The sequence below is a fragment of the Chelonoidis abingdonii genome, chromosome 23, assembly GCF_003597395.2.
Source record: "Chelonoidis abingdonii isolate Lonesome George chromosome 23, CheloAbing_2.0, whole genome shotgun sequence".
Classification (NCBI taxonomy): domain Eukaryota; kingdom Metazoa; phylum Chordata; order Testudines; family Testudinidae; genus Chelonoidis; species Chelonoidis abingdonii.
In genome coordinates this window covers 21,729,881-21,743,907 of record NC_133791.1, presented here as the reverse complement: position 1 = coordinate 21,743,907, position 14,027 = coordinate 21,729,881, and the positions used below count along the sequence as shown (strand labels likewise).

Below are 14,027 nucleotides of genomic sequence, written 5' to 3'. Positions count from 1 at the left end.
TCACCTATATATAGCTAGCTCCAGCACTTGTGCTCCTGTTTGCGTGCAGGTCGATATTCCAGTCTCGCAATGTTGGGCATTAGATCTCCTGCCCCCTCAGTCCTGTCAGTCCATTGCAGGGTGTCCTCATATGAGCATCGGTCCTTGGACATTACCTCACCTGAGGGATGTCTCCATGACTGAGCTCTAGCTCTTTGGCGATCCCTGTATGTGTCTCTCTGAGTCCTGCTCGCATGGAGTGCTCAGGATTACAGCAACCGTGAGGCCTCGCTTAATCCTGTTGTCCTATTAGGCCTGGGTCAATATATGGACCCACAACACTGTGCTTTCCATGGTCGACACACTAGAGCAGGCGCTTGTGCCCTAACTCCGCTGTCACACATGCCAGTGGGCGTGGGCGTGCTGTGCGTGCGTGAGCATGTGCGTGGCGATGGGCGCACTGTGGTGAGGGTGTGCATGGTGCGTGCGCTCTGGTCCATTCTGTGGGGCGCATTTGGATGTGTTACTGTGATGTAGAGGCCTGGAGAGGCCTAGCAAGGCTAATGTGTGCCATGCGTGCAGGCCTAGAAAGGGCTCTCTCATCGAGCGACGGTACGACCTGAATCTGATGCGTGGCGTCTGACTCAGTGTAATGCTAGGCACTCCCGTACTTAGGTTAGTACATTGCCCATACAGGGACCATGTTGAGTCGCCTGCTCGCTGAAGAGAGCGCACTTGTGCGCCGAGTGCGCTCTCATGATGTGTATTTTTCCTGCAAGTACAAGTAGATACACGCCATCATCTCTGCGCATACTGCCCCGCCTGTCCTGCTCACGGGCTGACGTCAGTGTGTCAGAGCCGTCGCACAGCTGAACTGGTCCAGCCAGGCCATAGCGGTGAGTCCTACATGGCGCATGTGCTGAGCGGTGCGTGAGGTCCCCCCCGCCCGCTCGCTTGTGGGCATTGCTGGTCTGGGTGTGCCGTGGTATGGTGCCGGTGAGGGCATAGGTGGGATGAGTGTGCGTGCAATGTCGGGGCAGGGAAATGAGCACAGAGAACCGTACATCAGGGGCCACTCAGCCGTGCTTGGCCTGATGCAACAGACTATAGTCGAGTTACTCATCTTCCTGCTGGGGTTCTGCATGGTGTGAGTTCACTGTCCACTTCGGAGTAGCCGGGCTGGACGAGCAGATGGAGAAGATTGCAGCTGAACGCTTCTGCAACACCTAGACTACGATCTCTCTTAATACAAGACTCCTTTTGCGTTGGTCCTGCGGGCTCTATGTACGCTCCGGTCAGTATTGAAGCCCAGGGAATGCTAAGCGCCTTCCGTACCCAGGCTCTTGGCCCCGCCCTCGCTCTCCCGTGCGTTGAGCATGCAGGGGCTCATGCTCCAACTAGGCAGCCAAGTAACAAGGTATTCTCCCAAGCTACGGGTGGAGGTGGGGAAGGGCCGTTGTTGGCATACCATTTTATGGTGGTATGCAGCTGGTTAGCCATGTATGGCAATGTAGCGTGCGTGCGCGCTAAGTGTGTGTGCATGGGTCGGAACGAATCGTAGAAAGAGCTTAGCATGCCTCCCCCTAACCAGAACACTCCTCCTATATTTTAAAGGCACTGTCTCCCATGCGTGTCAGGACGGCTTTCTGCTTTATATCCTATGCGTCGCCTCGCGAGTGCATGCGCCCCTGGAGCTGCGGCCGCGCGGGTTGCTGGAAGACCGGTACAGGACAGATCACCGGGCTCAGAGTCAGGCCGGCCCTTAAAATCGGCTGGGAGTGTCCCTCTGGCGTCAGATTGTGCGCTCCGGGGATCAGTCTTTGCAGCGACGCCTCGAGGCGGCTTCTGTGATTTAGTGGACGGGTCTTATGTTTAGCGGTGCTCGAGCAGCGGACACAGTCAAGATAAGCATTCGTCGAGACACCCACGAAATTTCGTGCCGAGGGCTCTGCTGCCGTGAAGCGCTTGTTCGATGTGATGTAGATGCTCGCGTCTTTCCTTCTGACCATGCCCCTGGGTCGTGGCCGTTCAGTATCACTGTCGTTCTGGCTCTGTCCCCGCCGTGGCTGTCTCTCCTCGCTCCCGGCTCGTAGGTTCCGCTTCAGCCTGCGACAGGCGTAGGGAGTCAGCGGCAAGGCCAGACCTCGTCCAGCCTGCACGCAGTTGTATCTTGTGTACGCTGGACGCTAGCATGCAGCTCCAGCAGAACTGCTGTTCTCTCCAGGGGCTAGAGCCCCCAACTCCTACTGGCAGGGCGGCTGCCCTTACCTGTGCTTCTGCCCTCAGGCCCTGGAGTCTCTCCACACGCAACCCCTCAGCCCCCACACCCTAATCCTCTGCTTCAGCCCTGAGCACCCCCAATCATGAATCCTCTCCTCTCACCCCGTCCATCTATCCCCTGCCACCCTAAATCCTCTTCCCAGCCCTCGCCCCCGCAGACATGAACCCCTCATTCTCCGCCCCAACGCCTCATCCTCACTGCACCCTAATCTTCTTCCCAGCCCTGAGCCCGACCCCGGCAGCTGAACCCCTCATCCCTCAGCCCCACTCTCAGTCCTGCACCCTATCCTCCGTCTCAGCCCTGCAGCACCCCCACTCATGAACCTATATCCTGCCCAACAGCCCCATCCCACACCCCAGCCCTCTTGCCCTAGCCTGAGCCCCCATCCTTGCATCATGATTCCCTCATCCTCATCCTCCATCCCCCCATCATCCCCTGCACTCCCTCCTATCCCAAAACTCCTCCCAGAGCCATGCACCACCTCCCCTTATCCCACACACTCCTTCCCACCCCCAAAACTCCCTCCCAGATCCTTGCATCCTCCTACCCTTTCCTAACCCCACCCTAGCCGCCCCAAACTCCATCCAAAGCCTGCAACCTCACCCCCTCCTGCACCCACCTCCTGCCCCAGCCCGGAGCCTGACCATCACCCAAACTCATCCCAAAGCCTGCACCCTCCGCACCCTAATCCCCAGCTTAGGACCTTGACCCCAGACGCTCCCCCCCAAACCCCTCCCAGAGCCTTAGCAAGGGGGGTTGGAGTTTGGGGGGGGCAGGTTCTGGGCACCACCAAAATTTCTACAAACTTGCCACCCATGCCTGGGTCAGCGTGCCACCGGCAGCCTGGGGGTTCCACTGCGCAGTTGCTGCTTCACTTCTCCCACCTCCCAGGCTTGCGGTGCCAATCAGCTGTTTGGCGCCGCAAGCCTGGGAGGAGAATTAGATCAGGACAGCGTGCTTGGGGAGGACGCGGAGCAGAGGTGAGCTGGGGTGGGGAGGTACTGCAGGGCTCCTCAAGCCAGAGGGTGGGATGCTTCCGCGGGGGCGGGGGGCACACTTCAGGGCGAGGAGCTGCTGCAGGGCTAGGGGGGCGCAAGGTGGAAGTTTCGCATAGGGCGTGAAACTTCCTTGCGCCGGCCCTGGGTGAGGATGGGAGGCTCAGGGCTGGAGCGGGGCCTCAAGTTGGGACGGGGCTGTGGGCTAGCCTCCCTGAAGAGTGGTTTACCTGCTGCCCTTGCCTGTGGCTGCGTCAGCAGGAGACATGGGAGGGGTATCCCCAGCCCTTCTCACTCGAGCCAGAGTCTCTCCATCAGCTTTGCGTAGACGGCAGGCTCACGTGTACCCCATTGGGTTGCAGTGATGGGCTTCAGCCACCCAGCATGGGCTGCTAGGGGCTATTCTCGGGGCCTCTGGCCCCAGGGGATGCATGGCCAGGCTGTGCTGTGCCAGGCCAGCCATGGACTGTGAGCTCAGCTGTTCTCTGGGCCCCCGGCCCTGCGTGGGGGTGAGGCAGGTTGTGCAAGGCTGGGGTGCTGAGAGACAGGGCATTAAATGCTGTATCTCTCCTGGCCTGGCTCACTGCAGGAGGACAGGCTGGTGTCATATCCCGCAAGGCTGTGATCCAGGGAGGGACTCTGCGCTTCCCTGCTGTGGAGCCCTCGGACGAGGCGGAGTATCTATGCCGTGTGCGCAGCAGCGCAGGGCAGCACGTGGCCCGGGCCTTCCTGCAAGTGCACAGTACGTACACTGCGGCAGTTGCTGCCTGCCCTGGCCCAGAGATCTCACCTCACCTGCCCCAGCTCTGCACCCCTACATCAAAGCAGCTGCAGCAGGACCCCAGAAGCAACCCTTGTTCTCGCTGGCTGGGGACCCCACCAGATGCTGGCTCCACACACCAAGCGCTGCGCAGGCTCCAGCATTTTGGCCGCTTAGCGTGGGCAAGAGCAGCAGCAGTGGGAGCAGGGGTGCAGGATGGGCTAGTGGTTAGAGCAGGGATATTTGAATTTTCTGGTAAGGGGCGGTCAGCGTGTGCCATGGAGAGCGGGGGGAGGGACAGGTGGTCAGCATGTGCTATGGAGAGTGGGTGGCAGGGGTAGGTGGTCAGTGTGTGCCATGGCCAGCGGGGGCAGGGGCGGGCAGTCAGCATGTGCCATGGAGAGCAGGGGGAGGGACGGGCTGTCAGCGTGTGCCATGGAGAGCCGGGGGAGGGACGAGCAGTCAGCATGTGCCATGGCCAGTGGGCGGCAGGGGCAGGGACGGGCGGTCAGCGTGTGCCATGGAGAGCCGGGGGAGGGACGAGCAGTCAGCATGTGCCATGGCCAGTGGGCGGCGGGGGCAGGGACGGGCGGGCAGCATGTGCCACGGAGAGCGGGGGGGCGGGGAGACAGGCAGTCAGCGTGTGCCATGGCCAGTGTGCGCGTGGGCAGGGACAGTGTCGCGTGTGCCTGGAGCCGGTGTGGGGGCAGGGACGGCGGTCAGCGGTGCAATGGCCAGCAGGTGATGGGGGCAGGGACGAGTGTCAGCGTCTGCATGGAAGCGGGGGCGAGGGACGGCGGTCAGCGTGTGCCATGGCAGTGGAAGAGGGATGGGAGGCTCCGCGTGTACCATGGAGCGGGCAGCAGGGACGGGCCGATCAGCATGTGCTGGCCTAGCGGGCAGTGGGCAGTGTGTGCATGGCCAGCGGCAGTGGGGAGGGAGGGCGGTCAGCGGTGCCATGGCAGCGGCAGTGGCCAGCGTGTGCCGTGGCCAGCGGCAGTCTTGGCAGTGTGGTGCCGTGGCCAGTGGGCGGTGGGGGAGGCAGCAATTCAGCGCGTGCCGTGCAGCGGGCGGTGCGCTCAGGGGCAAGCGGAGTGGGGCCAGAATTGCAGGGTGGGGATGCTGTGTCCCCTGTTCCTTGTGCTGGGCTGCGGAGGTCATGATGCCCCGGTCTCATCTGCCTCCCCGGCTGCTGCCAAGCGTGAGAGGTGCCTGAGAAGGGCATGGCGGGTGGGAGATGGTGGCATACACACGCAGGTCGCCCCTGCGTGACGCCCAGCCAGGGCCTCCGGGACTCCCGAAGCTGTACCTGCTGGCTGTTCGCGTGGCAGGCGTGCCGCAGGTGCAGGTGAGCCAGACGGACAGGGGTGCAGGAGGGCACCACAGGAGACTGTACTGCAGGCTGCGGCTCCCGCACCGCACCCATCAACTGGGGAGCAGCACGGGGGCACCTCCGCCCCAGGTTAAGTCCCCCAGACTACACTTCGGGGTGGGCAGGGCTGTGGGCGGCGGAGGTGTTGGGGGCATAGCACTTTGGAGGGGAGGCATGGTTGCAGTGATTGCAGGTGGGCTTGCAGTTTGAGAGGCCCCAGGGTTCAGAGCTCAGAAGTTGGGCGTCTGGAGCCGGCAGGTTGGGGGTGGGCCAGGGCGGAGCGTGTCAGGGGCTGGACGTGGGGCAGCTGGTTCGGGTGGGGCCGGGGCGTGGGCCCAGCAGGTTTCGGGTGGGGCCGGGGCGTGGGGCCCGCAGCTTGGAAGGTGAGGCCGGGGGCCGGGGCGTGAGCCCGGCAGATTGTAGGGGTGAGGGCGGGGGTTGGGGTGGGGGCCAGCCTGTCAGTGGGAGGCTGGGGTGTGGGGCTCGCAGATTGTGAGGCAGGGCGTGAGGAGGGGAGCTGGGGTGGCCTGGCCTGCTGGGGGTGCCGTGGGTCCAGCCGGAGACGTTGGGCGGGACTCCGCATGGGTTTCGTTTGGTGTCCAGAAGCTGCTCTCGTCGGTTTCTCAGGCTGGGGACCCCGCAGGTGCCACCCGCGGTGAGCAGGGGCTGGATAGCAAGCCAATTGGGGCTGCAGTCTCCACCCAACAAGGCCATACTGAGGCAGCCCATTGGGTATCCAGCCCCTGGTAGGGACTTCGTTTGGCAAGGGTCCTCCTCCTCCCAAAGAAAGAATCAGCCAAGAGCCAGAGCCAGTCATGCCCGCCCACGGCCATGCTCTATGTTCTTTAGGGGCGAGTGCTGCGCAGCAGGGACTGGCCGTGGGAGCCGGCAGGGGCTCGGGCTGTGTCTCAGCGCCTTTAGGCCGGACCTAGGGCCCTGGGATCTCAGAGTTTTGTTGATGGTGCCAGGTCCCAGGCCTGTTCCCATGAGGGAGCCGCTTTCCACTGGACAGGCTGGTCAGAGGAGGGGCTTTGCACTTTCACGCCCGGCCACGGTCACGCACGTGGGCACACGCACCCCCCCCGGCTGCTGTCGCTCTGTCACTTTCCCGCCCTCTCTCTGCCAGGCTCTCTCTGCCTACGGTTTCCTTCACTTTCAAGGCACCGGCCTGCAGGAGATACAGCAGCGGGTCCAGGAGCTCTGGCAGGTAGCTCGCTTGCTCTTGTGCTTGGCTGGGCTGGGTGCTGGCTTCCTGCTTTCCCCTGATGGCTCTTCCTCCCTCGCTAGCCCGGGGCTCTGGGGCTCACAGCATGTGGGCAGCCCAGGCCCCAGGAGCCACTCTGAGCTCCAGCACAAAGTGCCCCGGCCATGAGTTCATGGGCACAGCTGTTTCCTGAGGAGGGGGTGGTTTGGCCCCTGTCTTGGTACCACCTAGCCCAGGCTGTCAGGAGATCCTTGCTGTGCAGTGGGTTAGCTCAGGAGAGCCCGCTGGCACTCACAGCAGAGGCCCGAGCCCCAGCACAAACAGGATGCAGTTTAGCATGCCCAGGCTCCCCCATCTCATCCCCTAGCCCCTCTGCAGGGAGCCACACGGGTCCCCCTGTGATGGGATCATAGAGTTGCCAACTTTCTAACTGGACAAAACTGAACACCCTTCCCTCCCCCCTGCTCACTCCATCCCCCCATCCTCACTCACTTTCATCGGGCTGGGGCAGTGGGTTGGGGTGCAGGAGGGAGTGAGGGCTCTGGCTGGGGGTGCAGGCTCTGAGGTGGGCTCGGAGATGAGGGGGTTGGGGTGCAGGAAGGAGTGAGGGCTGTGGCTGGGGGTGCAGGCTCTGAGGTGGGGTCAGGGATGAGGGGTTTGGGGTGCAGGAGGTGGTGTGGGGTGTTTGCTCTAGGAGGGATTTGGGGGCGGGAAGGGGTTCCAACCTGAGGCAGGGGGTTCAGGGTGTGGGCTACGGCCAGGCGGTGCTTACCTCACGCGGCTTCTGGAAGCAGACAGCATGTCCACCTCCTAGGTGGAGGGGTGGCCAGGGGACTCCACGTGCTGCCTGTGCCTGCCGGTGTCACTCCTACAGGTTCCATTGGCTGTGGTTCCCGGCCAATGGGAACTGTGGAGCTGGCGCTCAGGGTGGGGGCAGCATCCGGAGCCCCCTGACTGCTCCTGTGCCTAGGAGCCAGATATGCCGACTGCTTACGGGAGCCGCGTGGAGCCAGGGCAGGGTGCGAGCCTGCCTCAGCCCTGCTGCGCCACCGACGAGACTTTTAGCAGCCCAGTCACCGATGCTGACTGGAGCCTTCAGGGTCCCTTTGCGACTGGGCATTCCAGTTAAAAATCGGATGCCTGGCAACCCTACGGGATCACCGGGGTACACCCTGGAACTTGGGACGGGCCGTCCTTAGGCATACGCAGCTGCGCAGGGCACCATGAAATTCGGGGCACCAAATTGCCCCAAATTTCATGGTGCCCTAGGCAGCTGCATGCTGCATACACAGCAGCCCTATCCCTCGGCCGGCCCCCTTGCAAGGGGCAGGACCATCCCTAGTGGGGCGTGGGGCCCCAGACAACGCCCTCCGCCCTGCTTCTTACCCTTCTCCCCTGCTCCACCCCCGGCCCACCCCCATTCCACCTTTGCCCCCAGCAACCCCACAGTCAGCAGCAGTGGCGGGAAGTGGAGCAACCTGTCCCCAGCCTGCTCTACTCCGCCGAATCCCAGCCACGGCACTCCGCTTTCCGGTGCCAGTGAATGTGGGGAAAGGCTTGCCCCCCGCACTCACCAGCGTCAGGAAGCGGAGAGACGCAGCCCCAGCCCACTCCGCTTCCCTTGCTCCGGCCCCAGCCATGTCGCTCGAGTTGGGGAAAGGACCGGCGGCAGGAAGCAGAGCACCGCGGCTGGGAGCTGGCAGAGTAGAGTGGGCTGGGGCCCGCTCTGCTTCCCGCCACTGCCAGTGAGTGGGGGATCCCTTCCCCCAAACAACATGGCAGGGGCCAGGGAAGCAGAGCGGGCTGCTCCCGGCCCCCCACTAATCCCCTGGGCTACTCTGGGCTTGTAGGGGCCCCCAAAAGTGGCCTCCCACAGCTCGTGTCTCCAAGACCTTGGGGGAAAGGCCAGGTGCCCCACACAGCCCCCCCCTCCCCCCCGGCGGGGGGAGGGTGGGAGACTGTATAGGGCACCCAAATGGCTAGGGACGGCCCTGAACTTGGGTACTGCTGTGCTCCCTTTACTCTCCAGCCTGGGGTTTCTCTCTCAATGCTTCGCTAGTGACAAGCAGCAAACTCCTCCAGGCGCTGTTATCACTCAGCACAACAGCATGTGGAGCCCCACACCCAGCTCTGTTGCATGAATGCTCCCTGAGCTGCTCATGAATCACCCAGGGAAAGGCACCAGCCAAATTCCCCCAGCTCTCCAGCCTTGCACCCCGGAGCTGTATCTGACCAGTCCGCCTCGCCCTCGATGTGGAGAGGGGACACACTAGCCTTTGTAAACTGAGCTGAGATTTCCCAAGCACTTCAACCAAAACACACTGTTTTAGGTAAAATATAGAACAGATTTATTAACTCCAGAAAGATCGATTTTAAGTGATTATAAGTGTTAGGCACAAAATGTCGCAGCTAATTACCAAAGAGAATAAAAGGTAATCACACAGTCTGTATCTGAAACCTGGTTTGGATCAAGCAGTTTTCTCACCCCACTGGATGATACAATTCTTAATATACTAGCTTCTCCCTTGAGCCTGGACCAGTCTCCTCAGGTGAAGTCTTTGTCTTCCCAGTGCTCTTGTTGCTTCCCGCGTAGGTGGGTGTCAGACTCACAGATCGTGCCCACTCTTGGCTCCGTGCGGTCCCTGGGGGGGGAACCCCCGTCAGTGTGACAGCCCTTCTCAGGGGTCCACTCTCTCTCGGGGTCAGGCCCCTCCAGCTCCTGGAGCTGCACTTCTCTGAGCCTTAGCGCGTCTGTCTCTGCCGTGGGCCCCCTCTGGGAGTCTCCTTGCTCTGGACCCCCGGAGCGTCCACTCTCAGAGGGAATAATGCAGCCCTGTTCTCTAGCCTGGAGTGACTCTCAGCCAGCGTAAAACAGGAGGGTTTATTGAGAGTTTGAACCCAGCACAGGAACCTCTCAGACCAGGCCTCCCTCAGCACAGCACATCCCAGTCTCCTGGCATCCAGGGGGGGCTCTGCCTGCTCCCCCTCTCCAGCCCAGAGCCCCCCTGCTTCCCAGCTGGGCCTCCGATATCCCCGGCCCCAAGCCCCTTCTGTCCATTTCTTCTATCCACATACACCAGGTCGCCTGGCCTCCTCTCCTCTCTTCTGTCCTCTGGCCCCCTCTGTCTGGAACCAGCTGGTCAGGTCACCAGGACCCTCTCTTTACAGTCCATTGTTCGCCCACTGGCCGGAACAGGCTGTGACTCCTGAGCTGGGTCGCCAGGTCACCAGTTGCTGGGGTCTTCATTCTCCAGGCCATTGGCTGGAGTCCCAGGTTCCGCTGCCGGTCCTTTGTAACAACAGACTCCCTCTCCCCTCACCTCATTAAACCAGGAACACCCAGGGAAGGTGAGTCCCGCTCCCTCTGCATGCAAACCATTGAAAAAACAAGGAAAAAAACAAGACAAACCCCCACTTTGTCACATCTCTCTCCCCTTCGAGTCTGAACTGAGCGGGGTCACTTAGCCAGTGACCTGGGGAAGTTCAGGGCCCCCGCCCCATGATAAAGCATCAGCTATAACATTGGCACTCCCCCTCACATGAACCACCTCCATGTCATACCCCTGGAGGAGCAGGCTCCATCTCAGCAGCTTGGCATTAGCTCCTTTTATTTGGTGCAGCCACGTCAAGGGTGAATGGTCACCCAAATAGATACGGCTGCAGGCTTTTAAGGGCCCACCCCATGGCCAGGCATTTATTCTCAAAGGCTGTGTAGTTTTGCTCCCGGGGCAGCAGCTTCTTGCTCAGGTACACAATGGGGTGCCTCTCCCCCTTAGTATCAGTTTGCATCAGCACTGCACCCACCCTGTGTCCGAGGTGTTCGTGAACACCAGGAAGGGTTTATTAAAATCTAGGTTTACCAGCAGCGGGCCCTGGATAAGTGCTCCCTTCAGCGCAGCGAGAGTCCTCTGGCACTGCTCGGTCCAGACCACCTTGTCTGACTTTCCCTTCCTACACAGCTCCGTGCGGGGAGCTGCCAGGGAGCTAAAATGGGGTACAAACCTCCGGTAGTACCTCGCCATTTCAGTGAAAGCCTGGACCTGCTTCTTAGTCTGGGGAGTGGGCCAGTCCTTGATGGCCTCCACTTTGGCTGGCTCTGGCTTCAGGTGGCTGCTCCCCACCTTGTGGCCCAAGCATGACACCTTGGCCATCCCCACCTTGCACTTTCCAGCTTTTATAGTCAGTCCTGCATCCTGGAAGCGACCCAGCACCCTCTTCACCTGGGACACATGTTCTTCCCAGGTCTGGCTAAAGACACAGATATCGTCAATGTATGTTAGAGCAAAGTCCTCCATCCCCCTTAGCAACTGATCCACCAGGCACTGGAAGGTGACAGGTGCCCCCTTGAGTCCAAAAGGCAGGACTAGGAACTCGAAGAGCCCTATTGGGGTGGTGAAGGCAAACTTCACCCGGGCTCCGGGTCCAAAGGCACCTGCCAGTAGCCTTTGGTAGTCAGGTACCCCCAACTTGTCTAGGATCTTATTGGTCCCAGGCATGGGGTTGGAATCAGGCACAGTGATGGCACTGAGCTTCCGATAGTCCACGCAGAACTGGATCGACCCGTCCTTGGGGACCAGCACCACGGGTGAGGCCCAGGGGCTGGTGGACAGCTGGATCACCCCTAAAGCCAGCATGTCCCCGACTTCTCTCTCCAGGCCCTGGGCTGTTTTCCCAGTGACCCTGGATGGGGAACACCTGATGGGAGGGCTAGTTCCCATCTCCACCCGGTGGACAGCCAGGTTAGTGAGCCCAGGCCGGTTGAAGAACAGCTGCTGGTATGAATGCAGCACCTCTCTGATCTCTGCCTGCTGGGCAGGGTTAGCTGGTCTGAGTGGAATTGATTCCAGTGAGGGGTCAGCCCCAGCCTCAGGGACGCTCTCCCTACTCCTCCCCACTGCCCATACACAGCCAGCACCAACTTCTCCATTTCATCATGTTGACATGGTGTGCTCCTGCACTGCTGTGGCCAGCGAGGCCCTCAGCTTCTCCAAGGAGGAATCCTCCTGCAGCTTCTTCTGGAATTCAGCTGTTGGGCTTGAGGATACAGTTTCCCCACCTTGAGACGGAGGCTCCAGCCCAGCTCTGTCAAACCCTGTCCTCGGTGCTTCGGTCTCCCGCTTCGGGAGGTCACCAGGCTCTGGGATATCCATTCTCTAGGCCATTGGCTGGGGTCCCAAGTTCCGTCGCCAGTCCTCTGTAATAACAAACTATTTAAAAAACAAGACCCCCCACACACACACACACTTCATCACAGTAGGGGAGGAGAAAGGCCAAAGAATTATGCCACTGTTCCCTATTTTATATCCTCAATCCATGTGCCTGGAAAACACTAGCCCAGGCACATCCTGGTGGGCTTTACTGAGTCACAGAATTGAGCAATCCCCCATTGTGTGATGCTTGTGCAGCTCTCTTACAGCATTGTAAATCCCTTGTTTACAATTCCCCTGCTGATTAATGGTCACATAACACTCCTCAGGGAGTGGGTCACCACCTAGCAGTAGAGACTCTCAAACTTACAACATAGTTCAGTAACAACCATACAGCAAAATCTCATCACTTCCTACTGTGGCAAATTGCTGGTACTGTTCTGCTGGGTCTCGCGCTTTCTCTTCTCTGGGGTAGGTTCCGGGCGCTATTGCTTGCCTCTGAACTGGTTCTTAATTACTCCACTAGTGTCCTTGGAGGAGGGGAGTGGAGAGGGAGGGACCTGGGCCCGCCCTCTACTCCAGGTCCCAACCCAGGGGCCCTGAGGGTTGTGGTGAACCACTTGAACTAGCAGTTCTTCTTCGAGTGCTTGCTCATATCCATTCCAGTAGGTGTACGTGCCGCGCGTGCACGTTCGTCGGAGAACTTTTAGCCTAGCAACTCCAGCGGGCCGGCAGGCCACCCCCTAGAGTGGCGCCGCCATGGCGGGTGATATATACCCCTGCCGGCCCGCCCGCTCCTCAGTTCCTTCTTACCGCCATGTCGGTCGTTGGAACTGTGGAGCGCGGCATAGCTGACCTCCATGTCCCTAGCTTTTCTCGTTATCGTTATAGTTACAGTTATTTGTAGTTTATTTAGTATTATATAGTTGTAGTTATAGTTGTTGTTGGGTATATATAGTAGTTAGTTAGCGGGATCGGGGCTCTAGCCCTCTCCCGCGCCCGGCGCAGGGCGGATGCCTGGTTCGCCGGGATTCAAAGCGTGCTCGGCTTGTAAAAAGCCGATGCCCACCAGTGATCCCCACGACGCCTGCTTAAAGTGCCTGGGGGAATCACACATACCAGAGAAGTGCCGCATCTGCAAAGCCTTCCGGCCGCGGACTAAGAAGGAGCGAGACCAACGCCTCCGGACGCTCTTTATGGAAGCGGCACTTCACCCCGCGGTGTCGGCACTGAGCACGGCTCAGGCACCGGATCCCTCCGGCACCGCGAAAGCGCAACGGCACCGCCCGTCTCCGGCACCAGCTCCTGGGAAGAGGTCCTCCTCGTCCTCTACCCCGGCTAAGCAGCCCCGGAAGGAGCACCCGATGCCGAAGAGAGAGATCAGGGTGCGGCTCAGAGTGGGAACTGTCTGGCACTGCGGGGTTAGTCTCAGGCGGGTAGGGAGACCGTTCCTCTGCAGGGGATTGGCGGTGGCGAGAAATACCGAGCCTCTGGAGCCCTGCGCTCTGAAACGGCCGGACGTGGCGGAAATTGCTGAGACCCGGGCTTGTTGTATGCCCAGGGCGTCCAGAAGCCACTGCTGCGGCCATCGTTCTCCTGGTAGACCCTCAGGGAGAGGCGGCGACCTGTCAACGTCCAGTAGACGCTATCCGTCCTCGAAGAGACTGAACCCTGCGAGAGGGCCCGGGGGGGCGGAACGCGAGTAGTGCGAATCCAGCGCCTCGACGGCGACGGCCTCCCGGGCAGGGGCGGTGCTGAGCCATCGTGCCGAGATCTGGACCGGGACCTGCCCCCAGCGCGGATGCCGGGGAGCTCGCAGGGATCTGGACCTTCGGTGCCGTGACGGTTCCTCGAGTCACGGTGCCGGATGCATGGCTGGAGCCGGACGGTGCCGGGAGTACCGGACAGACGTGAAGATGATCGCGCCCGCGAGGCCGGTGCCCGGGGAGAGCGGTGCCGGGAACTGCAGCGGCCGCTCTCGAAGAGACCTCCCTTCTGGAGACGGGATCGGTGCCGTGAACTGGATCGGTGCTCGGAGCGAGATCGTGCGGCCGGAGAATCGGGGCGGTGGCTCTCATGCGGGTCGGCTTGCCCTTAGAAAGTCACACCGCACCGGCGGTGCGGGGTTGGGCAGCCGGTCCTCAAGGCGATGAAGGTCCTTGCCGACGAGAATGTCTGGGCGTAGACGGACTATACAGCTCAACCCAGATCTTGGCGGGGAGCTAAGAGGCTGATCGGCACTTGAACGACTGCCGGCCGGAGTCAAACGAAGCCGCTGGCCGCGGGCGT

At 61.0% G+C, this 14,027-nt stretch overlaps 1 protein-coding gene across 1 annotated transcript in view; it reads left to right on the top strand.

Annotated features, from left to right (window-relative positions):
• The window catches only part of HSPG2 (heparan sulfate proteoglycan 2), a 200,523-nt gene that overhangs the window by 116,700 nt on the left and 69,796 nt on the right, over positions 1-14,027 (top strand). The window contains exons 53-55 of the mRNA XM_075060406.1: positions 3,845-3,997; positions 5,347-5,363; positions 6,514-6,594. Of these exons, the coding sequence (XP_074916507.1) occupies positions 3,845-3,997; positions 5,347-5,363; positions 6,514-6,594 (251 nt within the window). The remainder of the gene's footprint in view (positions 1-3,844; positions 3,998-5,346; positions 5,364-6,513; positions 6,595-14,027) is intronic.